This window comes from Aotus nancymaae, unplaced genomic scaffold (genome assembly GCF_030222135.1).
Source record: "Aotus nancymaae isolate 86718 unplaced genomic scaffold, 86718_ANA_hifiasm-v0.15.2.pri h1tg000072l, whole genome shotgun sequence".
In the NCBI taxonomy this organism is placed as follows: Eukaryota; Metazoa; Chordata; class Mammalia; order Primates; family Aotidae; genus Aotus; species Aotus nancymaae.
In genome coordinates, this window is record NW_026988487.1 from 4,975,689 (window position 1) to 5,000,912 (window position 25,224).

The window sequence follows — 25,224 nt, forward strand, 5'->3', positions numbered from 1 at the left end:
TTAGTCTTCCAATCTTTAATTCTCAGATTTATCTCAGTTGGGCACTATTATGGCTTGCTCTCACATTGGTGGTCTTTTTTCAGGGTGATTTGGTGATTTCTAGATCCGTTTCTTCACGGATGCTCATCATGGCTTGTGTTGTGTAAAATAATCTGCCAATGTCTTTGCCGTTTTAAGGCTGACGCTATAAAATGCCCTGTGATGGGGCTGTGCTCACAAATGCAGGAAATCTGATTCTCAGGCTCTATTTGCTCTATGAGGTGACTAAACCAGGGGACCCAAAAAGGTTTTTTGAATCTTGGGATTCCAAAATTAAAAATCCCCAATTAAGAGTCAGGAAACTTGGGTTCTGGTCCTAATTCTGTCGCTAAATCTCAGTGACCTTGGGCAGGTCTCTTGCCCTTTCTGACATTTGATTTTTCCTTTGTACATACAGGAAGTGCACTGGAAGAGATGGCCTCAAAAGTTCCTCCCTTTAGATGGAGACTTGGAGTAGATTTGTCCTTTCCAAGTTCAGGTCTCTCTCTTGAAGTGAGAGATGTGACCTTTCACGGAACCTCTACAAATTTTCATCAACTGTTGATCATATCAGAGTCACAATGAATATAGGCCATTCTTACTTAACACTTTCTTTTCCAGTTGATTTTATTCCTGTGGCACTGGAAATGAGTTAAAAAACACAGCTGGTTCACGGAAGCACTGTGAGTGATACTTGTCCCTCGAACTGCAGTTTCTTTGGCTACTAAATAAATGCAGGCCTCGTTCAACACTTGCAAAATGATAATAGCCATGGTCTCCATGGTGACAGGTCTGAGGCAGGACCCTGATCAAATTCCAGTTAATGCCTGTCTTTAATATTGTCCTTTGTAATGCCACACTTCCCTCCTTGCTTTGGATGAAACATCAGCCGGGAGATGAGAGGCAAGTGGAGGAGGATGGTGGCTGTTATATGCCATCCTGGGGGTCCAGGCGAGAGTTATGATGCAGATTAGGCTGGAGTCAATGGGATAATGAGTTGATTGCAGGAGGCTGTCTTCTAATGCAATGTCCTCTCTCTTAGGCTGCACTAGTGACTAATACTGGCAGTTCAGGAACTGCTGACTTGATTGGGCCGTGCTTTCCCAGAAGTAATTATAAAAAATGCCCAGAGGGAGATCTTCTTCTCCTTAGATCAGAGTCATCATTTGCTTGCTGGTATCGCTGTAATGCGCCTTGCCACCATCTGAGTTCCTGCCTGTTTTCTTTGCTTCTCGAAGGCCAGTTTGCTCACTCTAGGTGGGGCTGGCTCCTAGAATCTAGAACTTTGATGTCTAGCATTGGCAAAGCTCCCTAGTCTGATCCTAGGAGTAATTCCAGGGCTGAAATGAAGACTCTAAATGAATTTTTCTGGTTCACGGGCTGTCAATTGTTCCATTATTTCTCCCAGGCACACTAAACATTTTATTTACCTTGTATTTGTGAATAATTTAACATAAAAAAGTTCTAGAACCTCTTATATTGACGACAACTTTATTAGGTTTGCCATTATGACTACAGAATTTAATTCATGATATATTGGGCGTAGTTTAGGTACTTTGAAAGCTACAGTCTTAAGTTATCTTCATTTACTCATTTGATCTCTGCTCAGCAATACCTACCCAGTGCCGATTATGGGTATGGGGAGATATTTAAAAAGTACAACCCACTCTGCGACTGTAGGGAGTTAACAGTCTGATTGGAAAGACAGGATTCTCTACTAGACTGGAGGCTCCTTAAAGGCAGGCTCTATGGCCTATCAGTCTTCGAATTTCCCTACCAAGCTAGGGTCCAGAGCAGACGAGTAATCATTTGTATTGGGTTTATGGATAAACTGTGGGCTACATGAGGCAGTGTTACAAATCAGAAGACCTGAATTAAGTCCAATCTTGGTTACGTATTGCCTGGATAATCTTGGGCCTTTGTTAACCCAAGAAGGTTGAGAGCAAACCTCCTTGAGGTTTAGTGATCAAATGGGAGAATTTCTGTAACTGTGCTTTGGAATTCATTCGGAATAAAAACCGAAGTCCATACAAAGTGCACATAAAGAGGACCCGCGTGGTCTGCAGCAGTCCCTGGCCCTGCTCTGCCCTCTCTAACCTCCTGCCCCATCACTCTCACATGTGCTCATGCTTCCTCCGCTCTTCCTTGCACACTCACAGCTCCCTCCCACTTCAGAACCATGGTACCTCTGCCTGGGATGTCCTTCCCCAGACATCTCCCTGGCAACCTCACCAATGTCATCTTCTCATTGAGGCATATACTGGCCACGCTATTTAAACTTGTAGCTCACTCCCACTCCTCAATCTCAGATCTCTCTTATTTTGCTCTAGTTCTGTCTCTGTAGCATTAGGCATATTCTAAATTAACATGTAAATGTGCTCATATATTATGTTTATTATTTATTATCTGTTTACCTTCGCTAGACGGTAAGCACCTTACGGGTAGACATTTTTATTTGTTTTACTCACTGTAGCACATAATAGATACTCAATCAGTATTTGTTAACTGGATGAATGAATGAAGGTAAACGACAAGGCATGTCAACAGTGGCCAAGTGTTCGCAGTGAGATTCTGCAGCCACCTGTGGGAATGACTGGGTGAGTTCTAGATTGTGCTACACATTAATTAATTCAAGCCTGTGGCTTGTCCTTCCCATGGCTCTTAAATCCCTCCAGGGTAGCACTTAATTGTTCAATCCTTTTGTTCCCTTTACCACCTTTAGGATAGGGCTAGGTGGGTGCCTTCTAAATACATTTTAAATTTCTCAAAGCATATTTCTTTCCCAGAGAAATTCCAGGATATGTCTTAGTAGTAACTGCAAACTGAACCACTCTACTTCTTTTAAAGTTTCTTTTCTTTTCTTTTTGTTTTTTTAGATGGAGTCTCACTCTGTAGCCCAGGCTGGAGCGCAGTGGTGCTATCATGGCTCACTGCAACCTCCACCTCCCAGGTCCCGGTTCAAGCAATTCTCCTACCTCAGCCTCTCAAGTAGCTTGGATTACAGGCACAAGCCACCATGACCAGCTAATTTTTGTATTTTTTAGTAGAGACAGGGTTTCACCATGTTGGCCAGTCTGGTCTTGAACTCCTGACCTTGTGATCTGCCTGCCTTGACCTCCCAAAGTGCTGAGAATACAGGCGTTAGCCATCGCACCCAGCCTTCTTTTACAGTTTCTAATAGAATGTAATGCTTTGGGTGGCCTTCATTAAAATGCTCCATCTTCAATTTAAATGGGGCTGTGTATTTCCTGTATAGTCAATGAATGCAACATACCTCAGAATTTCAGAGGAAAAAAAAGTCTATAAGATTTTTGTTCCTGGGACACAAATGGTTGACTGAGTTGTTGACTCAGTGATTTAATGACTCATTCCACAAACACCACTTAAGCATTGACTATGTGTCAGGTACTGTGCTAGGTGCATGACATGCAAAGATGAATAGGTCTTGTCCTTAAGAGTTTTACCAAGGTCATTTATTCCCTCATTCAGTATATATTTATTGACTATCCTCACATCCAGACAATGTGTGAGGTGCTGGGAATATAGCAATGATCAATATAAAATTCCCATCAACAGAGGACTGTGGTTCCCATAGAAGTGAGATTAAACAGTTACAAAACCCACAGTGATGGGCAATATAATAGATTAGGGTCAGCTAAAAAGGCCAGGTAGTAAATATTTTGACTTTTGCAAGCTGCATGTGGTCGGTCAGTCTCTCTCTTTTTAATAGCATCCTTCAAAAATGTAAAACTAGGCTGGATTTGGCCCACAGGGGATGGTTTGTAAACCCCTGTAATAGATGAATAAACAGGATCTTCTGGAAGTCAAGAGGAGGCAGCAACTTCCTGTCTGGGAGGAGAGAAAGGGGCTTGGAAGCTATGATGGGGGACTGTGGCAGATGGGGGAAGGGAGATGGGGCTGGCATTCAGAGTTGAGGGAACAGCTTTACCATGGCGTTTAAGTAGCACTTCTGTATGTACTGTCCATGTACCTGTTCTTAAACATCCCGATCCTCATTCCCTCTCAATCTCCAATTGTGCCAACAGAACACCAACGGAGCATCTCTACCAGGAGGTCCTGGCTGAGCAGCAAAGTGCTAATTAGATCGCCTGAGCACCCCCCAAAGCTATTCAATACCTAATGGGGCCCTGGCTCTCAAGGATGTTCTCCTCAGCACTTTTCATATGCTAGCACACTTCAGGACAATTTGATGTTAGTTGGGTATTCCTACAAATTTGTGTTTCTTTAGTGAAGCCAGTCTCTCAAGGATGCAAATAATTGATTCCTGGAAGAGGACAAGGCCTGCATTTTCTGTTGTTTAGTTTCAGTTGTTGGTTCTGAGATAATTGTTTTCTCTTTTCTGATTCAGAGCCACTGAGAGAGGGAGAGAAAGCCCCATATTTTACAGATGACTTTAATTCTCTCCTTTTAATTAAACACATCCTATCTACATCACCATAGCAACAGCTATGGACTTTTCCCTCTCTCAAATGTGTTTTGAGCCAGATCAGAGATTCCAGAGGCTGAGATGTAGAAAGGTCAAGGTGTTTCTACCTTGCCTTCAGAGGGAGCAGCAAGTGGGTCAGGTTGCACAGCTGCTCACCCATTCTTTCCTTAATGCTATCCACTGAGAGCTATTTTATAATCCCCTTCTGGAATAAGCCTCAAATATAATCCACATTATGTGGTAATATCAATATACATATTCCTCGATAGACTTTGCACGTCTGTGGGCAGAAGCTGCCCTCTGGCCCATGCCTAGCTCAGAGCCTATCACACGGCAGAAGCACGAGAGTCATGTGACGAGTGAGTGAAATTAACAGGAGCAACTGGCTATAGATTTTGCACGAAGCAGCTAATACAGTTCTCAGTGTACCCCTCTGCCCCCTTGGAAAGAAGAACTTAAAGGATTTTTAAATGAACTTGTCCGATTTATCCCAAAGAAGAAAGATTCTTCTTGTCTAGTCCCACTACTGCAATGGAAACCAAGGAATGATTCTTTTCAAATATTTTTTGTCTGGCTAATGTATTTGCTTCTTTTCATAAATACCCTATGTTATACTGGACATTAATCTAACCATTTAGACATGATTAGCAAGCTAAGGGTCTTACTTATTAAAAACAGTTAATTTTTCCTTCTTAAAGAAATGGAGACATTTGAATCCCTGAATGTGCTCATTTATCACCAACTCCCAACAAGGAATCTAGGAGTTCTCTGTGTAGGACATGAGTAATTTCTATAAAAATGCAGTTGCTGACTGTGTCATACATCCACGCAGCTTTATAAAACAAGGCAAATGATTACCATCAATTATAATAACCTTGCTAGACAAGACTGCAATTCATCTACAGCTCTTCAGATAACGACTGTTGCACTGTGCCAAGGAAAATGCCTGGCATTAATTGACTTATCACGATCAGCAATGATAGATAGGGCAGATGGCAATGGGATTATTCACTGTCAACAAAATAAACACATGCTTTCTTGCCAGAAGTGTCTACTTGGGTCCTCTCAAAGGACAGCCAAAAATAGAGGCCAAAGGTGGCTTTGAAGGTGGCACAAAATAAAAATTAAGTTAACCAGAGTCACACAAGCTACCCACATAATAAACCTGCACGTGTATACTTTAATCTATAATAAAAGTTGAAATTAATTTTTTTAAAAAGTTAACCTTCAGGATGAGATATACTGACTTTTACTGAGGTGAATCCTCAGTAGAACACAATTGAAGGAAATTTCTATAAGAAAATCATGGATTGGTGTGGTGGCTCACGCCTGTAATCTCAGCCTTTTGGGAGGCTGAGGTGGGCAGATCACTTGAGGTCCGGAGTTCAAGACCAGCCTGGCTAACATGGTGAAACCCCATCTCTACTTAAAAAATATAAAAAACTAGCCAGGCCTGGTGGCATGCACCTGTAATCCCAGCTACTAGAGAGGCTGAGGCAGGAGAATCGCCTGAACCCGGGAGGTGGAGGTTGCAGTGAACTGAGATCATGCCACCGCACTTCAGCCTGGGTGACAGAGCAAGATTCCATCTCAAAAAAAAAAAAAAAAAAAAAAAAAAAAGATTATGGATTGTGTAGAATTTCAACATCAGAAGATACATTAAAACTGACAGTTTCTCCTGCTCATTCAAATGTGAGTCACTTTTAAGGAGTCACCGAGTTCTGTTTGGTGTTTAATAATTCCAGTAATGGAGCTGGGTATAGTGAATCACACCTATAATCCTAGCAATTTGGGAGGCCAAGACAAAAGAATTGTTTGAGCCAGGGAGTTAGAGGTTACAGTGAACTGTGATGGTGCCACTGTACTTCAGCCTAGGTAACAGAGTGAGCAGAGTGAGACCATTTTTCTCTCTCTCAAAAAAAAAAAAAAAAGAATTCCAGTACTAGGAAGTCACAATTTTTAGAGGCAAATTCATTTCATCAATGTATCATTTTCTTCATTAGAACACATACATAGCTGAATTCCCTTTTTCTGTAGCTTCCACCTACTGGCCCTAGGTGTTTTCCCTTACGCTACATGGAAGATGCCAAACTCTTCTTGCTCACTGAATCCTTAAATGGGATCTCAAAGGTCAACTGCTTATCCCACTACTTTGCATATAACATTGTTCTGAGGACTTCAAAATTCTGGTCTCTTGCACCTAAACCCATACTGTTCGTCTATAAACTACTGACATTGAGGGGCTTGGAAACAAATGTGAAATGATGAATTCAGTCTATCCAGGGCAAGGTATAATTATACCTATGCTGAGGCCAGTGCTCAAGCCTACCTTGGAGCAGAGGATATGTACATGTGACCACCCAACTTGGGAAGCTGTTCTCCAAGTCTCATCAGTCTAGATAGCACCCTAGCCTTGCCATTTCCAGGGGACAATGACCAAGGTGTCCTCCTTCCCTCTCTTTTTTGCAGTGTAATTTAATTAAGTCCCCTTTGTTTAGAAAACTAGGATAATTCAGGAAGAGTTTCACCTAAAATTGGCATAGTGGTCGCTAACCAAAATCTCTTGGGGGAAGTTTTACAAATGTGCAAATTTGGACCCTATTCCCTGAGACTCTGATTCAGTTGGTTTGGGGAAGGAATGAGAGGAAATATTTGACGAGGCTTCCCAGTTAATTGTGATTTGCAACCCTGCTTACATGCTTTCTTCACTCTATACTTTCTTCATTGGGAACATATAATAATGTACGAATGTGAAAGTACTTCACAAGCCTAATCGTCAGACTCTCTTGGGAACTTTTAAAATGAAAATTCTTTGGAGCACCTGATACCTGTGGTCTGGGGTAGGTCTAGGAAAATTTATACACTAAGAGATCAAATTTCTATGTTTCCCTTAAGGGTTTTGGAAGCACTCATTTACTCTAAAATTGTGGTTCATGTATAAGTTACAAAGCACCCTTATCATATACTAAAGAAAAGAGTGACACTAAAGAATAATACAATGTAAGAATTTTAGCCTAGTAAACATCTATATGTTTTCCATCATTCACTTAAGAAATATTTCTACTCTGAGGCAATGTTGTGATAGGTGTTAGAATATGAAAGAATATGGGGGAGAAAAAGAAATAATAGCAACCAAAAAAATGAGCAAGTAAGCCAACAGACAAAATAATTACAAATCTTAAAATAACTTATTAAGAGGAAAAGTTCATCTAATTTTGAATATTCTCTAATTCAGACGGGCAGTACCCAGTCATGCTCAAATTGTGAGTTTTGGTCCTGCTTTCATTATATTTCTTGTACTGTAGTTCAGAATCGGCAACTTGGGAGCCTTGCATTACATTGCATTTGGCAGACATCCCTAATCAATCCTAGCATGTTTTTCCCCTACAGATCCAGGAGAGAGACCCATACTACAGCTCAACCCTATTGTCTATGCAGGCATTATTAATAGATCACAGATAAAACGCTAGATGAAATCTTTATGCAGTTTCTCTAGCACACACTGCCCTGACATGCCTTGGGGCTTTTGCTCACGCTAGCCCTCATTTCCTGCTTTATCATTGTTGTCTATCAATCATTGAGTACTTTCAGTATTCTTACATCTGGAATCTCACTTTTTAAAATAACCTCTAAAGGTGTCTAAACTGTGCCTTAGAAGGCCCAAATAACACCCCAAGATCACACAATGTGTATCAAAGCAAGACTACAAAACTCAGGTCATTGGACTCCAAAGCTGATGATCTTAAAATTGTTCATTATTGCCTCTCTTTATAGCCCAGTTCAAAGGGTGCCTTCTGTGTGAAGCTTCTCCTGACCCCTTCAAGCAAAATTTGTCCCTTCTTCCCTTGAGTTTTCCAGGGCCTTTGTACATCTCCATTACAGCATGACATTATACTTTAATGACTTGAATATAGCACTCTGAGCTCCTCTGTGGTAGGAACCTTTTTTTTTTTTTAAATCTCTGTATCCCTGGTAACTAGCTGAGTGCCTAGGCAGGCTCTTAGTGATGTATTTTGAATGCATATTAAAATCTGGCTGCTGGACTCATTAAGATTGCGGGTCTATTTCTTAGTGCTTGGTCTTAACACTAAAAACAAGGCCAGATTTATACATGACCTTTAAAAAATTAAAAAGACCACATGTGATACATATTTTTGTAATTTCAAAGCCTTCCTGACATCAGTTATTGAGGACTAGCAGAAACCTAGTTACAGGGCATTTAGCATCTAAGGACCCCTGATCCCCAAGTTCATAAACATCCTCCAGTATAATGGAGGTAAAACAGATCAAATTAACTACACCCTGCTTGTGAAGTATCACACCACAGACGACAACTGTTTACACTGTAGCTCTTGTCCAATAAATGAAACTGTGGTTGAGCTCTCTGCTGTGGCCTGAGTTCTGTCTGGGTTGATGGTGGCACACAGTGACATTTCCATTTTGCAGAAACTCAGGCAAACTATTTAGTTGCTTGACACTTATTTCACAGTATGTTATAGTTTTATGCAAATATGACTCATTATATTCAAAAGAAAAGTGATGGAATCTGTGCTTTCATATGTGACACATGAGAGGCCGATCACCCAGATAGGTGTGAGTAAAGATGTATTATATATATAAGGTGAGGGTTTGGGGTTGAAATAATGCTCTAGAAATATCACTGGGCATGAGTCTCAAGAGAGCTGCACCCGTGTCCAAGAAGGAAAGAGTCAGTTTCATTACAGCCTTCCCTGGGCAATACTAGAAGCTTGTTACTGACTTTCATGTCAATCTGCAAAAGACAGATGGAGAAAGAAGGCATGGGCCTTCTCACATCACAGATTAGAGAGAATCTTTCCCTTTGTTATGTTATCCCATCTTGGATATAAATAAGCACCCAATCTTATAAGTGGACATTTAACCTTAGTACTTTGACAGACTAACGTACCTCTCCAGAGAAGGCCTGTCCATTGAGGAGGTGCTCCGACCCTTGGCTGTCCTCACTCCCAAAGTGTAGCCGGATCTCCTCCAGCCGGTGGCTGTATGTCATAGGCCCTCCAGATATGTTGACCAAGTGCTCCTTGTCCAGGCGAAGGGATACGTGTCTTCCAGTGTTGTACATGGTCCCACTGACCTGCAAGGCAACCAGCAACAGGTCAAGAAAGGCCCTCCTTCTTCTATGCCTCCCCAAGCCCAGCATGGTGCTTAGATCAACACCTTTTGCTTCCTCTTGATGGGAAGATGGGCTAATTCCACATATGGAGTAGGGAGTGGCAGCTGCCACAGAAGGTATACATGGGATCTATGGTAATTTCTGTGAGGCATAAACCACATTATCCCTTTGGAATTTGAGGTAAGAATTCAAAGGAGACTTACCAATTGTGACTAATGTTTTGTGCATTGCATCTTATAAAAAGTGGAACCAACCTAAATAACCATCAAAGATAGATGGGATAAAGAAAATGTGGCACATACACACCATGGAATACCATGCAGCCATAAAAAAGGATGAGTTCATGTTCTTTGCAGGGACATGGATGAAGCTGGAAGCCATCATTCTCAGCAAAGTAACACAAGAACAGAAAAACAAACATCGCATGTTCTCCCTTATAAGCGGGAGTTGAACAATGAGAACAATGGACACAGGGAGGGGAACATCACAAGCCGGGACCTGTCATGGGGTTGGAGGATAGGGGAGGGAGAGCATTAGGAGAAATACCTAATGCAGATGATGGGTTGATGGGTGCAGCAAACCACCATGGCATGTGTATACCTATGTAACAAACGTGCACATTCTGCACATGTACCCCAGAACTTAAAGTATAATGATTAAAAAAAAAAGAACTTGTCCTTCTTACTATAAGTATTTGGAATGTAAAGATACCGCAAGAATTCTAAAGCTGCGAGAAACTGGAGAAAGCAGTTAGCAAGGGGTGAGATACTAAGAAGGCCAAACGAGACAGGCAAGAGAAAATGAGTGAATAGAAGCAGACCCTGATGGGAGACCGAAAGCCTGGGTCTGAATTCTCAAGTGCCACCTGGTGTGTCTTGGTAGGTACTTTTCCTGCCCTGCAACCAGACATCATTTGGAATCCTCACAGCTTGTGGGCCTCAGTGTTAAACTAAAGGATTCACTCAAGCTTCCAATGTCATAGATTCCCAGACTTACTCCTTATTCCTGATTCCATCTTGCTTCAGCCTCTCCAAACTGCTAACATTACTGCTTGGCATCCCTTTTCCTTCTTTCCTTCCTTGTTGGACTTGATGTTCAGCTTCATTTGCCTGACTGTGACCTTAGCACTTCCCAACCACAATTGATTCTAGAACACTCATTCCCACTGAAACTCAACTTTCTTACTCTCTTGGGTGGACTTAGCTCTGGGAGTAGGATCTGGAGCTTAGGAGAGATTTGAATGAGTCTGGAAGGAGTGTTTCTGGGTTACGGGATGCTGAGCTACTTGGATTTTCTTCCTGCTTACTCTGACTTCTTTGGGCCAAACCTTCAGCCCTAGTGATTTCCTGAAGGGCTTCCATAACTTCTGATACCTTCAATAGACGTGGTTTTCATATATATGCTCTATAGCACTATCCTTTACCAGCCCCTCCAACCTTTCTGACACTGGTATTGTGAATGATTCTCTCTTGGGTTGTTCACTGTTGCAGAGATCATATCGCTCACCAAATACTCCAGTGACTCACTTTGTTTGCCGCCACCTTACTGTAGAATGGAGCCCATGTGACCGGCGGGGGCCGTGGGCTGGGAGGGGTCATGGCAAGTGTCACTTCCAGGCTGAAACAGTGGATTCCCCAGACTCACCTTCCCCTGGTACATTGACCAATGGCACTACATGGGAATGGAAATGTGGTACAGCGACTGCATGGAGCTCATGTCAGCCTGGGCTCCCAGAGATGATGTGCAGTTTACAAAAATTGCAGGAATTCTTCCCCTCCCTGTAACTACGCTCCCAACAATGTGACTTTGTAGCTGCTCTCATCCAGATAAGAGGCTATTTCTCTACCTCACGTCTGGGCCGGCCTTGTCACTTACTTTGGCCAACAGCATGTGGTGCATACAACATGCTAGTCCTGAGAGCAGACCTTGAGGCCATGCATGCTTCTTCACTTCCTCCTGGAGCTGTGAACTACCATGCAAGTGAGCCTGGGCTAGCCTGCTGGAGATGGGACAATAGTGAGGAGAGCCATCCCAGAGAGGCTGTCCTAGACTGGCTACTCTGTGGCTGATCCACTAGCTGACTGGCCCAGCTGAGATCGGCTTAGCCTGGCCTAGATCAGAAATGTCCACTGACCCATAGGCTTGGAGCTAAATAATTATTTAAGTCTCTACGTTTTGGGGTGGTTTGCTATGCAGCAAAAGTGAACTGATATACACTAAGTCATCTTCTCTCTCCTGTGAATCTGGAACTATCAACAGAAACTCTCTGGATAATCTCTGTTGAGTTCCTGAACTGCAAGGTCACATGGGTCCCAACCATATTGTTAAGGAGAGAAAGGCAGATCAGAGAGAGGGGACTGAGGCAGATGTACCAACGGCGACAGAGGAGAACACACACTAGGGAAGGAATGGAGAGAACAGTAACTCCAGATATCTTTGTATCTCTTTGTTCCAGTTCCTTCAAGAGGCCTGAACTCTACTTTCTAATATTCTACATCTTACCAAAAGATTTTTTTTAATCTCCAGTTTTCTATTCCTTGCAACCAAATGATCCCTGTCAATGACATCACTCCTGTTCTCCAGCCTCAAATAAATGTATATTTAGTTAGTGTGACATAATCAGAACTTGTCTTCTTTTCATTTCCCATATCTTCCTTTCCAGTACAATAGTTCATGACAGGTTTGTATTTGACATGACTTCCATCTCTGAATATAACTTATTTTTCTAATTATTAAGATAATACACAGGCATTATTATATGGTTCAAAAGATATAGGTCAGCTCAGGAAAGAAAAATCAGCCACAATTTCACAATTAACCAGTAATCACCACTAATATTTTGGCATATATATATATACATACTTTTCACAGATTTTAATGAGATCATTTTATATATGTGCATTATAAATATATAATAAAATACTTTTCATTTGAATAGATGTGTATTATATAAGACTTTATATGTTATTTTCACTAACATATGTATTTCCATGTCATTAACTATTCTTTAGCAATATCACTTTGAAATGTCTACATCATATTCCCTTGTAAAAATATATAGCTGATTGTTGAATCTTTACATTCCTTTCACGTTTTCATTATTGTAAAAAAAATCTGTAATAAACATCCTTACGGATAAATCTTTTCACTAATCTAGAGATATTTCATTATGCAAATCCTAGGTCAAATAGTGTACACATTATTACGGCACTTACTATGTACTGTGGCATCCATCTGCTGTGGGGACTAGATCCCACAGAGCAGGGCTGGAGCTCTGTAATTCCCTTCAAATGACATTAAGCACAGAACCATAGAATTCAATCCAGTGATATTCTGTGATATGAAAGGCAACAAAAAACACTGCTCTGAGTTCCTATGGCATGCATGCTCTGTGCCATTGGGCAAGTATCTTGGGCTTCCTATCACTTCTAGAAATTCTTTCATCTATGTCTGTCTAATGTTCCCATGAAAATTCTTGCCCATCGAATCAAGGTACTGACTACATTTTATGCTTGTCTGAATTTTCCCAGGACTTGGGAAACACGCTGGCATCAGCAGGTGGAAAAATCAGGGGCCCTGGAGTCAAAAGATTCTCAGTCTGCCTCTTGTTAGTCATGTGACCTTGGGTGGTTTACTTAATGTCTTGAAGCTCCAGTTTTCTTAACCATAGAGATAACAGAATTTCCTCTATGAAAATGATAGACAAAAAAGCTATAAGGCATACTGAAAACAAATAGCAAAATGACAAAGTCTCTTCTTATCAGTAATTAATTTAAATGTAAATGGATTCCACTTGTACGCTGTATCTAAAGTAGTCAAAATCATAGAAACACAAAGTAGAATTGTGATTGCCAGGGACTGAGGGAGGGAGGAAGAAAGAGTGTTTAATGAGTATAAAGTTTCAGTTTTGCAAAATAAAAAGAGTTCTGGAAACAGATGCTGGTGATGGTTGTACAACGATATGAATGTACTTAACACCACTGAACTGTACACTTAAAATGGTTAACATGGTAAACTGTATGTCATAGGTATTTTACAACCATAAAAGGTTGGTAAAAATCGCCCTCACGAGGTTGCTGTGATAATTAAATAATAGATGCAATGGTCACACACGTTTATTCTCTTCCTTCCCTTACCCTTGGCTATTATGGCATGGGTGCCTAGGTGATATTGAAAGATTCTCATTGATCTATTTTCCCCATGTCTTCCCCAATTCCCAGAGCCCAGTGGAATATAATGTTCCTTGCTAAATGTCATAATGAAGAACTGGAGCTGACTTCTGCCTTGTGATGATTCACTGGCCTCTCATTTTGGATTTTAAGGCGCTAGATGTGAGGAGAATGCAAGATCATCCTGAAGGCCACGAAGCAAACCCCAAACCAGAAGGAGAAATATACCAGTGTGCCTTCCAGGTTTTCCATCTCACTTTCAGACCCCTTCTGCACACATGGCTCTGTCTTCATTGATTCATTCAATTGGTCAATTACACAGGAAAAAAAACACAAAAACATTCAATGCACTTAACTGTGTGCTAGGAGCTGGAGCTGGGGTTTGTGTGGATGTGAACAAAGCCAGGCCCTCTCCCTGCCATCATGGAGCTCATACTCCATTATAGGAGACCTGAATGGGACATAAAGTTCTGGACAGTGCATAACTGCTATCGTTCTCCTATGTATTCTTACAATTAGATGCAACACCCCCTTATCTCCACTCTTCCCCTAGACACCGAAATAACATTAATTTGTATTAATCAAAAAAAGCTGTGTAGCCAGGGTATGGTTTGTTGCACTTTAATTTAAAAATAAAGGCTTGACAATGTTATGTATGATATCTAAGGGTACATCTGCACTACAGTAATTAACATTGCAGCAGTGTCATTTTATCTCGAATGCTAATTACTGTGTTTTCAATGAACGACTTTGGTGCACAGCATGTTGGAAAAAGTTGTATTATGCAGACCAGGAAACAAAGCAGAATGGAGAAGTTGAAGCTGCAGGGGATATCCAGGTTGCCTCTGGCTGCCTCACCGTTCTTTTTGCTTTATCTTAATTCACTGCAAAATAAGGTGCCAGATGTGTGTGATGTCCATTTTACCAGCAAGGGAAGTAAGTGGGGGCTGGTGGAGGTTCAGTGACTTATCCAGAATCACACAGTGGTAGGTTGTAAACCCAGGTCTTCTGATTCCAAGACTAATGATCCTGATGTAAGCAAATGCAAGTATCCTCGCTCATTTCAGAGAAAAAATATGTTGGGGGGTCAGGCAAGGTGGCTCACGCCTGTCATCCTAGCATTTTGGGAGGTCGAGGCAGGTGGGTCACCTGAGGTCAGCGGCTCGAGACCAGCTTGGCCAACATGGCAAAACCTCATCTCTACTAAAAATACAATTAGCTGGATGTGGTGGCGGGTACCTGTAGTCCCAGCTACTGGGAAGGCTGAGGCAGGAGAATTGCTTGAACCCAGGAGGTAGAGGTTGTGGTGAGCTGAGATCAGGCCACTGCGCTGTAGCCTGGGTGACAGAGCGAGATTCCATCACAAAATAAATAAAACAAAAGATAAAATAAATAAAAATAAAAAAAATATGTTGGGGATTTTCATTTATTCTCCGGTCTGCATATGCAGATCTTAGGCAGTTCAGAAAAAGTGGGATCTTTTTTTATTATTTATTTATTTTTAGGATATTCCTAATGCCAAAAAGTGGGATCTTTTTCAGGAAAAGAGAGGACTGTAAGTGGAAACTAGGCTGCTGAATTTCATTCCAGGAGGAGGCCTGGAGAAACCTGAAGGTCAAGGAAGTCCCTCAGTTTCCTCACCTGCAGAATGTATTCTGGTTTGAGACTGGTTGGAGCTAGATATATTGAGGGCAGCAGGTAATAGGTACTCCACAGATGTGTCTGTCCAGGTTGTATGCCAATCAACATTATCTTGATAGCCTGAGACCATCTAGAAGCAATATGTTCTTTTGCAAAGTAAAAATTTTATGACTGGTGTATTTATTTTGCAAAATTAGATGTCCTGGCATAGCAAACACAGTGCTTTGCAGCAGTCTGTGATTCAGGGCCTCTAATAAATGGGGTCATCTTTTTTCATTCTGGTGACACCATCCTGTTAGAGGGAAATAAATTTGGTCAGTACATTTTTAAGGTGAGAAAAATTTTTATTCTTTGGAAGTCAGCCACAATCCTGTTTGTAATAGATGGCATATCTTGGTTTGAAGCCTTACTGGGTGTCACTGAGGGTGGCAAGTTCTGAACCTGAACTTTCGCTGTCAATCCTCACAATTTCTCCCTCACCAAACCCAGCACCAAACATGGGTGGTACTTGACACCATTTGCTTATTCTCAGTGGGAAGATATTAGACTTGACCTTCATATAGAAGGCAGGCCTCGCACAGGGCATACCTGTCTTATTTGGCTTCTGTGGCACTTTCCATAGAAGCAAACAGCCATCAGTAGGGGGCCAGAACTTGCCCTCAGCTATCTTTGGTTCTAAAGCCTATGCTTTTAACCACTGGAAATTTTTAGATTGTGCAGCTATTTTTTTTTTTTTTTGAAACTGTCTCGTTCTGTTGCCCATACTTGAGTGCAGTGGTGCGATCTTGGCTCACTGCAACCTCCCCCTCCTGGGTTCAAGTGATTCTCCCACCACAGCCTCCCGAGTAGGTGAGATTATAGGCACCCACCATCATGCCTGGCTAATTTTTGTAGAGAGAGGGTTTCACCATGTTGGCCAGGCTGGTCTTGAACTCCTGACCTCAGATGATCCGCCCACCTTGGCCTCCCAAAGTGCTAGGATTACTGATGTGAGCATTCGTGCCCCACCGCAGCTGATTATTTAACAATGTAATATTTATAGTATTTTTCTTCAAGAGGTGGGTTGAGAGTGTGGGAGCCTCACAGTAGTTTGGAGTTCAGGATGTTTAGGATTACTGTTTCTCTAGAGAAACAGAATTGTGTGTGTGTGTGTGTGTGTGTGCATGCACATGCACACACATGTAAAATAAAGAGATTTATTTTAAGAATTGTCTCATCTGATTGGCAAGTTCAAAAGTTGCAGGGTGGGCCCGCAGGCTGGAGACAAGAGCTGATGCCGCCGCTTCCCTCTGAAGGTTCCCTGCTGCAGAATTCTTTCTTGTTCAAGGAGGTCAGTCTTTTCGATCTCTTGAGGTCTTCCACTGAATGGACTCATCCATCAACCTTATGTAGGACCATCTGCTTTACTCAAATTCCACTGATTTAAATGTTTATCTCATCCATAGACACTCTCACAGAAATATCCCAATTAATGTTTGACCAAATATTTGAGAGCCATGGCCCAGCCAAGTTAACATGTAAATTAACCACTACACTTATTTTCAAATTCTATTTGCCTTCTTTGTTACATCTGTTCAAATAGCTGTTAACCACATAGTTGTTCTGATACCACACATGAAGGGTTATATATGTAATACAAATATGTGTGTGTATATGCATGTATATATTACATAGATACATTATCTACAAATGTATATACTTAGATATACACATGTACATTATATATAATACAAACACATACATTTTATGTGTATTTTATATTTCCTATATCACGTAATTTTAAAAGTCAGCTATATAAAGACCGTTTTCCAAATGTCAGTCACATGGAAGAAGAACCACTTTGAAAAAATGTACATCTGAATGACAGAAGAATCATAAAAAAATAATTCAACTTTTCTCATTAAAGAACAAGGCAGGTTTATCCTTGAGTATAGATGGGACCTTGGAGATTATTTTGATGTAAATCCCTTATTGTTTTGGGTCTTAGATGTCATATAACCTCATATTTTTAGATAAAAATGAGGAGGAGGTATATTTTTTTATAAAGACCAATTCACAAAATACATGTGTCAAAGGTCTTTGGGTTTAATGGAGATAGCGCTTGTAGGTGGATGCTTATTGCAGAAAGCTAAGTTAGAGGAACTCTTACCTTCAGAAATTCCAAAAGATTCGGTAAGTAGCTACTTGCTTCATGTAACACAAAGATTATGTGAGGTTTCCGATATGTTCTCTCTCAAGGCAGTCTGACTTAGATCTCCTCTAATATAGTAAAAATAATTCTCTGCAGCTTAAATGGAAATATCACCCTACAAATGGAGTAACCGGGAAGAAAGAGAACTTCAGTCGGGTTGAAGGAAGAGATGGCCCACCTGACGTGTGCAGGGGCTACCTGCATTCTTCACACAGGAAAGGAAGGGTGGAGGGCACCTACGAATTTGAAGGATTTACTACGTGTCAAGTGTTATACTGCTTTTTAGATTAGAAAACCAGGCACAGATAGGCTAAGAATTCTACTCAAAGATATAAAAGGAACAAGTGAGGGGACTAGAATTCAAGTCATCATGACCCAAAGCTCATGCGCTTCCCAGGGTCTCAAAGAGCAGCTTCAAAGCCACTGTAGAGAGGGTGCACCCCCATTTGTCAGTGACCCTGTACATTCCAGAAACTTAATAATGTTATTTTTATTTATTTACTATTCTATATGGAATTGGCACCCAGGCCCTGTTTACTGGTAGCATAGGAGCACTGGCGTTCTTGCCTTTGGGATTTGGGATACAGTCTTACTCAGCAGATTTTTTTTTTTTTTTTACCAACAAGAATGAGCTTTAATCAACATATTTTCTTTTACCGTAACCATAAAAACACATAACTACAAATATGCTGGGCGGTAATGGACCACAACATCCACGACAGCGGCTTGAAGGTGGTGTACGCTGGGCCGTGCACTCAGTCCCTTTCCATACATCATCTCATTTCATCCTTACACTGCCCAGGTGAGGAAGGCATTATCCACATTCTACGTATGAGGACATAGAAGCTCAAAGGGGTTAAACGACTTTACCTAAAGCAACATAGTTGGAAACTGGCGGCCCCAGAGTTCTAGCCCTGGCCTATTTGATGCACATTCTATAGCTCTTTGAAAGAGAAGTCAGAAGTTGGTAAGAAGAGTATCGGGAGATGAGGTAGTTTTTAAAAAGCTTCTGGGGTTAGGGATCAACTCTTAATCAAAATACGAGGTCTGCATGGATATGCCAGATTGGGTTTAATGTGTCCAGACCTGGTCTAGACCCAGGGTGGCAGGACAATTTCAGTCCCCGCTTGCTGTGAGTTGAGAGATGGGTCACACCTGACTCTCCTAGTGTTGGCTGAGCAACTGGGTGGCTGAGCTCATAATGCTGGAAAGCCACTCAGTGCTAAGAAGAGTTAGTGAAGAAGGTTCAACAGCCATGTTGTGAATTAGGTGACCTTTCTTTGCAACTGATGTTTCCTGTTATATGTCTCTGGCCACTCTCCTGAGGTGTGGAATAGGCCTTCTTTGCAATGTAATTAGTGAGGCTGAGATTTAAGAACACAACTTAGTCTAGTTTTCTGCAAAATAGCTCAAGAGATCACAGGGCTGATGTGTAAAGAGTGAATACACAAAGCCAGTGTGCTGCTTGCTCACATGGGCACTCTGGAAGCATCACCGCAAGAAAAAAAAATAGTGCCAAAAACTGGAGTCAAATCATTGGCTTCAGTGCAGCGTAGCAGACACACAAATTAGCAAACTTAGGGGCGTGTGGATTCTAAGCTAAAGGACTTCAGAGATCATCAAACCCAACTTCTTATTCAATAAAACAGGGAACTAAGACATAGAGTGGCTGAGTGAGCTGTCCAGGATTATGCAAATAAGTGGCAAACCCAAGATTAGAAATCAACTCACTGTTTCTTGCTGTGTGTAGCACACTTCCCCTTCCACTTATTCTCTTGCCTTTCCTTTAAATTATCTCATGCTGAGGGTACTTAAGAATACTAACTTAAAGTTAGAAATGCTAGAGCACTATAATAAGTGTGTGTATACACAACTACCACAACCTATAGAAAAGTAGAAACAATTCAAGTTGACATCTGAACCTGCCGTTTACATGACACCATGAATCTAGATACTGGGCTCTTCTCAGTGTTTGTCCAGAGGTTTTATGCTATGTAGATTTCATCGTATTGATTAGAAATGGAAAAGATTAGAGGCTAGATGAAAGCATGCTGGCAGAGGGTGTGGAGCTTCAGGAGTAGACTTTTTTTTTTTTTTGCAATGCATCTTTGAAAGAAAGCAGAAGGAAAATATTTCGAACTTGTGGGCTGGGGCTATTAGGAAGAGAGTAGCTTAGATGTAGGTTAATAAGAAAATGGAACCAGACTAGAGTAATCTGCTTTGAGTTACCATTGGTAGGACTGGGTAGGAGAGTTGACGTACTTCTAAGATCTCACCCACCACTCTTAACTCTGCAGGGAAAATAGTATTTTTGTTTTTCCTTAGTAATGTTGTTTACTCTGATCTTTCTTATCCGTCCAACCGAGTCAGCCTGTGTTTCCTCTGTGAAAAGACTAGGATTTTGGAATCCACACTGAAAAGCTAGATGAAATGATCACATGTGCTGCTTATTATTATATTAATCCTATTATTATTAAAAACATTGAATCTGTTTTTGATAATATTGACTCTTCAAATAATAGATAATTTATTTTCACACCCTGCAGCGATGCTAGGTAGCACCATTGCCACGAAGCATCTCTTCAACTTGATTGATGCTGGTGGTAATGACAAAAGACACAGAGAACAGATGTGAAACATACTGCCTGGTCCACTAAGACATAGGCTAAGTCAAGAGAATGCTCCCTTTCCTCTATTCTACCCAAGGAGACCATGGGTTGGTGGCTGGCATTAGGCTGAACATGTTCTCGACACATGTAGTCATTGGCACTGAAGCCCATCACCTATTTCAGGCTGCCCAGCCTCTGACCAGGAAGGCACACTTCAGAGAGTGGTATCTGGAATGAGTGTTTCCCTCACAATCCTGGTATGTGGGTTTCTGGTGTTGAGTCCCATGTATTTCTTTCCTCCTGAACCACCACTGCCAACCAATGGTTTTATTGGTTTAATATTGTTATTTTAATAATTCAGTATTATAAGTAAAATTCAAATTTGATATTTTGTCTTCTGTGTCTGCTTAGATGCCTCATGAACATTTAAAATCCTGACACAAAACCTGCAAGGTCGGCATGAGCTTCCCACTGTCCAGTAGGAGGGTGGTGCCGTGTGCTCAGGTCATATGGCCAGTGGGTTCAAGAGCCAGACGGTGAATGCAAGACTGTCTGATTTCAAAGTCAGTCTCCTTATGCTTCACTGTGCTTCTCCTAACTGTCAACAAGCAGGCCTAGTCCGTATGACCCCAGTTCAGTTTGGGTTTCTGGTTTAGGTCTGCAATTCCTTTACCTGGGTTAAAACTCTGCTGTAAACCTTAGCTCACTCTTATGTGGAGAGCGCAGAGTTCTTGCCAAGCCCGTCATTGTTGGTTGTCTGGAACCATTTTTTTTTTTAACTTCTTAGTGAGTGGCTGGAGTCTTATGCCAACTGGATAAAGTTACTGGAACCAAGATGGTACCAGCTGATTGATTAGCAGTATGTCCCCAGTGGAACGGTCTGCACTGCTGCTCCTTTCCTGGGTTGGGGGCCCACCTTAGCTGTCTATGCCAGCCCAAATCAAGCTTGGGTTGAGTATACTTCTTTGCTCTGTGTGTGTGCTTAAAATATATTTTAATATATCAAATACCTGTAATATATTATATGTATTTTAGATATATATAAAATATTTAACATGTTTTATTATAATATATAATAATCTATATTTAATATTTTTTGGAGGGTAAAGATAATATAGGCATGATCGGATGTCTATTTACCTATCTTGATTCCTGCCATATCTCAGCACTTTTGCAATGTTTGCTTTCCATTTGTTGAACGAAAATGGATAAGCTTTTGCATTGAGCATCATCTGGGTACCTGGGTCCAAGCTCCACCCCCTATTCTGCCTCAGTAGGTCTGAGGTGGGACTCAGGAATCTGATATCTTCCTCTTTTGGTCTCCCTTTGATGTTCATTTGAACTGGGCTTCCAGTTCTTCGGTGCTGGGGGAAAGGGGTACAGAAATATAGAGTAAGCTTCTTTATCCTTTCTCCATCCTCCTTTCATGACTTAAGGAATTGCTTTGAGAATTATAAAGATATAGCCCTGGCCGGGGGCGGTGGCTCACGCCTGTAATCCCAGCACTTTGGGAGGCCAAGGAGGGTGGATCACGAGGTCAAGAGATCGAGACCATCCTGGACAACACGGTGAAACCCCGTCTCTACTAAAAATACAAAAAAAATTGGCCTGGCATGGTGGTACGTGCCTGTGGTCCCAGCTACTCAGGAGGCTGAGGTGGAAGAATCGCTTGAACCCGGGAGGTGGAGGTTGCAGTGAGCCGAGATTGCGCCACTGCACTCCAGCCTGGTGACAGAGCAAGACTCCGTCTCAAAAAAAAGATATAGCACTAAAGCTCTTTCTAAATATATGTAGTAGGTTATACACTGATTCATCTTCAGGCCATCATTTTCCCTTAAACTATGAAAATTCAAGGTTAAGCTGCTTTAATTAACATACTAAAACTTACCTTAGAAACCTTATTTCTAGTTTAAAGTCATTTAATTCAATCCCTGATTCACAGGGCTTTAGGCAAATAACTCCTGATCTCTAGTTATTTTATCTCCAAAAAGGAAAATGCCTTTTAAGGGTTCCTGTGGAACACAGTGGCGCACAGGACGCTGCCAGGGTCCACAGATCACCTTCTTAACATTCCCCGTGTGCTCGTCACTGGTCAGATGTTAGAATCCTTGATGCCAGTTTTTCAAAGAAAGTAGAAATAGCAAATGTTTGGGGATAAGTAGGTAGTAAGTCTCTTTGCTCATCTGTCATTTAATTGTATGCAAGTTAAGCATGTAACATTTATTTCCCACGGTGTCCTTGCCCCTGTGGACTCACTCACTGTGACTGCTGTCCTCTAGGACACACTCTGCCAGCCACAGTGGTCAGCAGGCAGTGTAAATCAGTGAGAAGGCCAGGTGTGTGACAGCAGGGAGCGGTGGGGACAGTGGCGGTATGGAGGAGCGTCATCTCTCATCTCTCAGATGTCTTTCGGGCAGTATTCAGGACACCGGGAGGTGGCCCCTGGAGGAGGGGCAGAAAGGAACGCAGGAAAAGGAGGGAAGGGGATGCGAGACTCACTTTTCATTTTGTGCCCTTTCATGTTTGAATTTTGAAAACAAACGAAATGATTTTTAAAATGAAATAAAATACACTGTAGACAATGACATCTGATGGTATAACCTGCCCTGTGCGACGGGAGTCCTGTCCAATACAGCACCTATCCATTAGAAACAGAAGGCAAACTACATCTGCAATTTAAAAATTTTCTAGTAGCCACATTAATGAAACAAAACAGTGAGATTAATGTTAGGGGCATATTTCATGTAACCCAATATAACCAAAATATTATTTGAACAGGTAATCGATATAATAATTATGAATGAGGTATTTTACATTCACTTTTCATAAGGTGAAAATTAAAATTCTCAGAAATTTGATTTGTATTTTATACTCAAAACATGTTACAATTCGAATGCACCACATTTCAGGGACTCAATCCCAGCACGTGGTTAGTGGCTGCCATTCTGAACAGTGCAGCCCGGTCAGTTTCCTTCCCAAGCTGTCCCCATTCGTGTGATCACAGCTATATTAAGGAGCAGCCAGCTGCACAGCTGCTGAGGATACCAGGCTCCAAGGAGGCTTAAACACTCCAGGAATAAATTAGGAGTCTAATGCCAATAACTTATATTTGTTTCCTACCCCAAAAATAGACAGATAGGCCTCTATCTGTTTGGGTTTTTTCTTTTTGTGTGTGTGATTCATCTTGCAAGCTTTATGGTCCAACCATCCTGGGAGCAGCCAAGTGACAGTCGCTTGGGTTGGCAGTTAGAATCTATTGATGTTGAAACTCAGTAATGCATAGCTTAGTGCTATTTACTAGGAATACATAATGTGTCCCATTATCTAAATTATAAACCTCTTCATATCTCTCCTAAGAATTTGGTGGAATCTGAAAATCATTAAAAAAAATGAAAAGATAAATGACATAAAAGTGGGAAGCCTTTTGTTCACAGGTATATTTGTTGGGGAATCATGGAAGAATTCCCAGGGGCTTTCATTTCACTGCTTCTTCCTCCTCCCAAGATTACATAATCCCTGCTCCCATCTTGAAGGTCAATTATTACTCTATTCATCAAAGCTCTTAGTCCAGTCAGTTAATGACTGTGCATTTGATATTTCACATTGCTGTCCAGTTTTCACATATTTGCATTTCTCAGTGGCTCTGCAAGTGTAATGAACATTTTCTGTGCTGTGGAAGCAAGGCGTAGGGTCTTAAACTGATAAATAAACATCATCTACAACCAAAATCCAAACAGGATTCTACCCTTCATACGCTTATTATTGGATTCACCACTGATGCTATTTACTACTGAAGCCCTTAACAGGTGAAGTGTGACCATAGAAAAAGATACCAATTTCTAGAAACTGCACTCATTTTTTCTAGAAGCAAGCAACCAAGACTGTATTTTCTAACTAGAGGTCACAGCTAGATATACTACTACTGATAATCCATCAATAGCACTACCATCTATTGAGCTCTATAGGGCTGCAACTGCGCATGCATTAGCCACTTGATCCTTGCCACTACCCCATGAAGTGGATATTTTTATTATCACCATCTGATGAAGAAACCGAGGCTCTGTGAGGGTAAATAGGCCACAGATCTATAAGTGTAAGAGATATTATATGTGAAAGAGCCCATGCTGATTGCATGCTGAGCTGCTGTATTGGCTCTAAGGAAAAGAGATGATTTCTGTCCAGGGGTACCAGGGACATTTCCTGGAGGAGTGGGCATTTGAGAGAGGTCTTGGAGCATGGGTTATTGGCCCTAAGGAGGAGAGAGAATTTCTGTCCAGGGGTACCACGGGCATTTTCCAGGGGTGTGGGCATTTGAAATGGGTCTGTATGGGTAGGATGCAGGCATCTGGAGATACCTACAATAGGGAATAAAGCCAGTGAAGGCTTGGGAACTGGCAAATATAAGGTATGCAAAGGGAATGGTAATAGTGACAAGTCCAGTGTTCCCAGAGTGATTGGAACGGGAGCAGCTGAGGGGAGGGGTTTGCACAGAGCATCTGTGACAGTAGGTGCCAAACACCCACTGTGTGACAGATCCTTTGCTAGGGCTTCACACAGTTCTATTATTTACTTTCCACCAAAATCTGCATGATAGGAAGTATTACTATCTCTGCGTCCCAAATAAAGAACACCAGGCTCTGAGAGGTTACGTAACTTGCCTAGGTCACATGCTAGCAAGAAAAGGAGGGAGGATTTGAATGCTCATCTGTCCAACCCTTTCCACTACAAAATGAAATAAACCATGTTTAAAAAGGACACCTTTCCTAGGACATGATGTCCTGTTTTTAGGCTCTGCCCTGCTACACCAATTCTCCAGATTTGCCACATTTCTGTATCGAGGAAGCCCCCACTCTCGGTGCCTCCTCTGTGATAAGCACCCCCATCTCCACTTCCACCACACCTCTTTCAACAGTCACCTCCCTCCCTCTTGCCTAGTCTTTGCCTAACAGGAATAAAATATAAAAATCAACAATCAAGGGAAGCCCAATGGCATGATT

At 41.5% G+C, this 25,224-nt stretch overlaps 1 protein-coding gene across 1 annotated transcript in view; it reads right to left on the bottom strand.

Annotated features, from left to right (window-relative positions):
- CA10 (carbonic anhydrase 10) overlaps positions 1 to 25,224 on the bottom strand; it is a 539,027-nt gene that overhangs the window by 106,919 nt on the left and 406,884 nt on the right. The window contains exon 4 of the mRNA XM_012463586.3: positions 9,393 to 9,578. Coding sequence (XP_012319009.1) covers positions 9,393 to 9,578 — 186 coding nt within the window. The remainder of the gene's footprint in view (positions 1 to 9,392; positions 9,579 to 25,224) is intronic.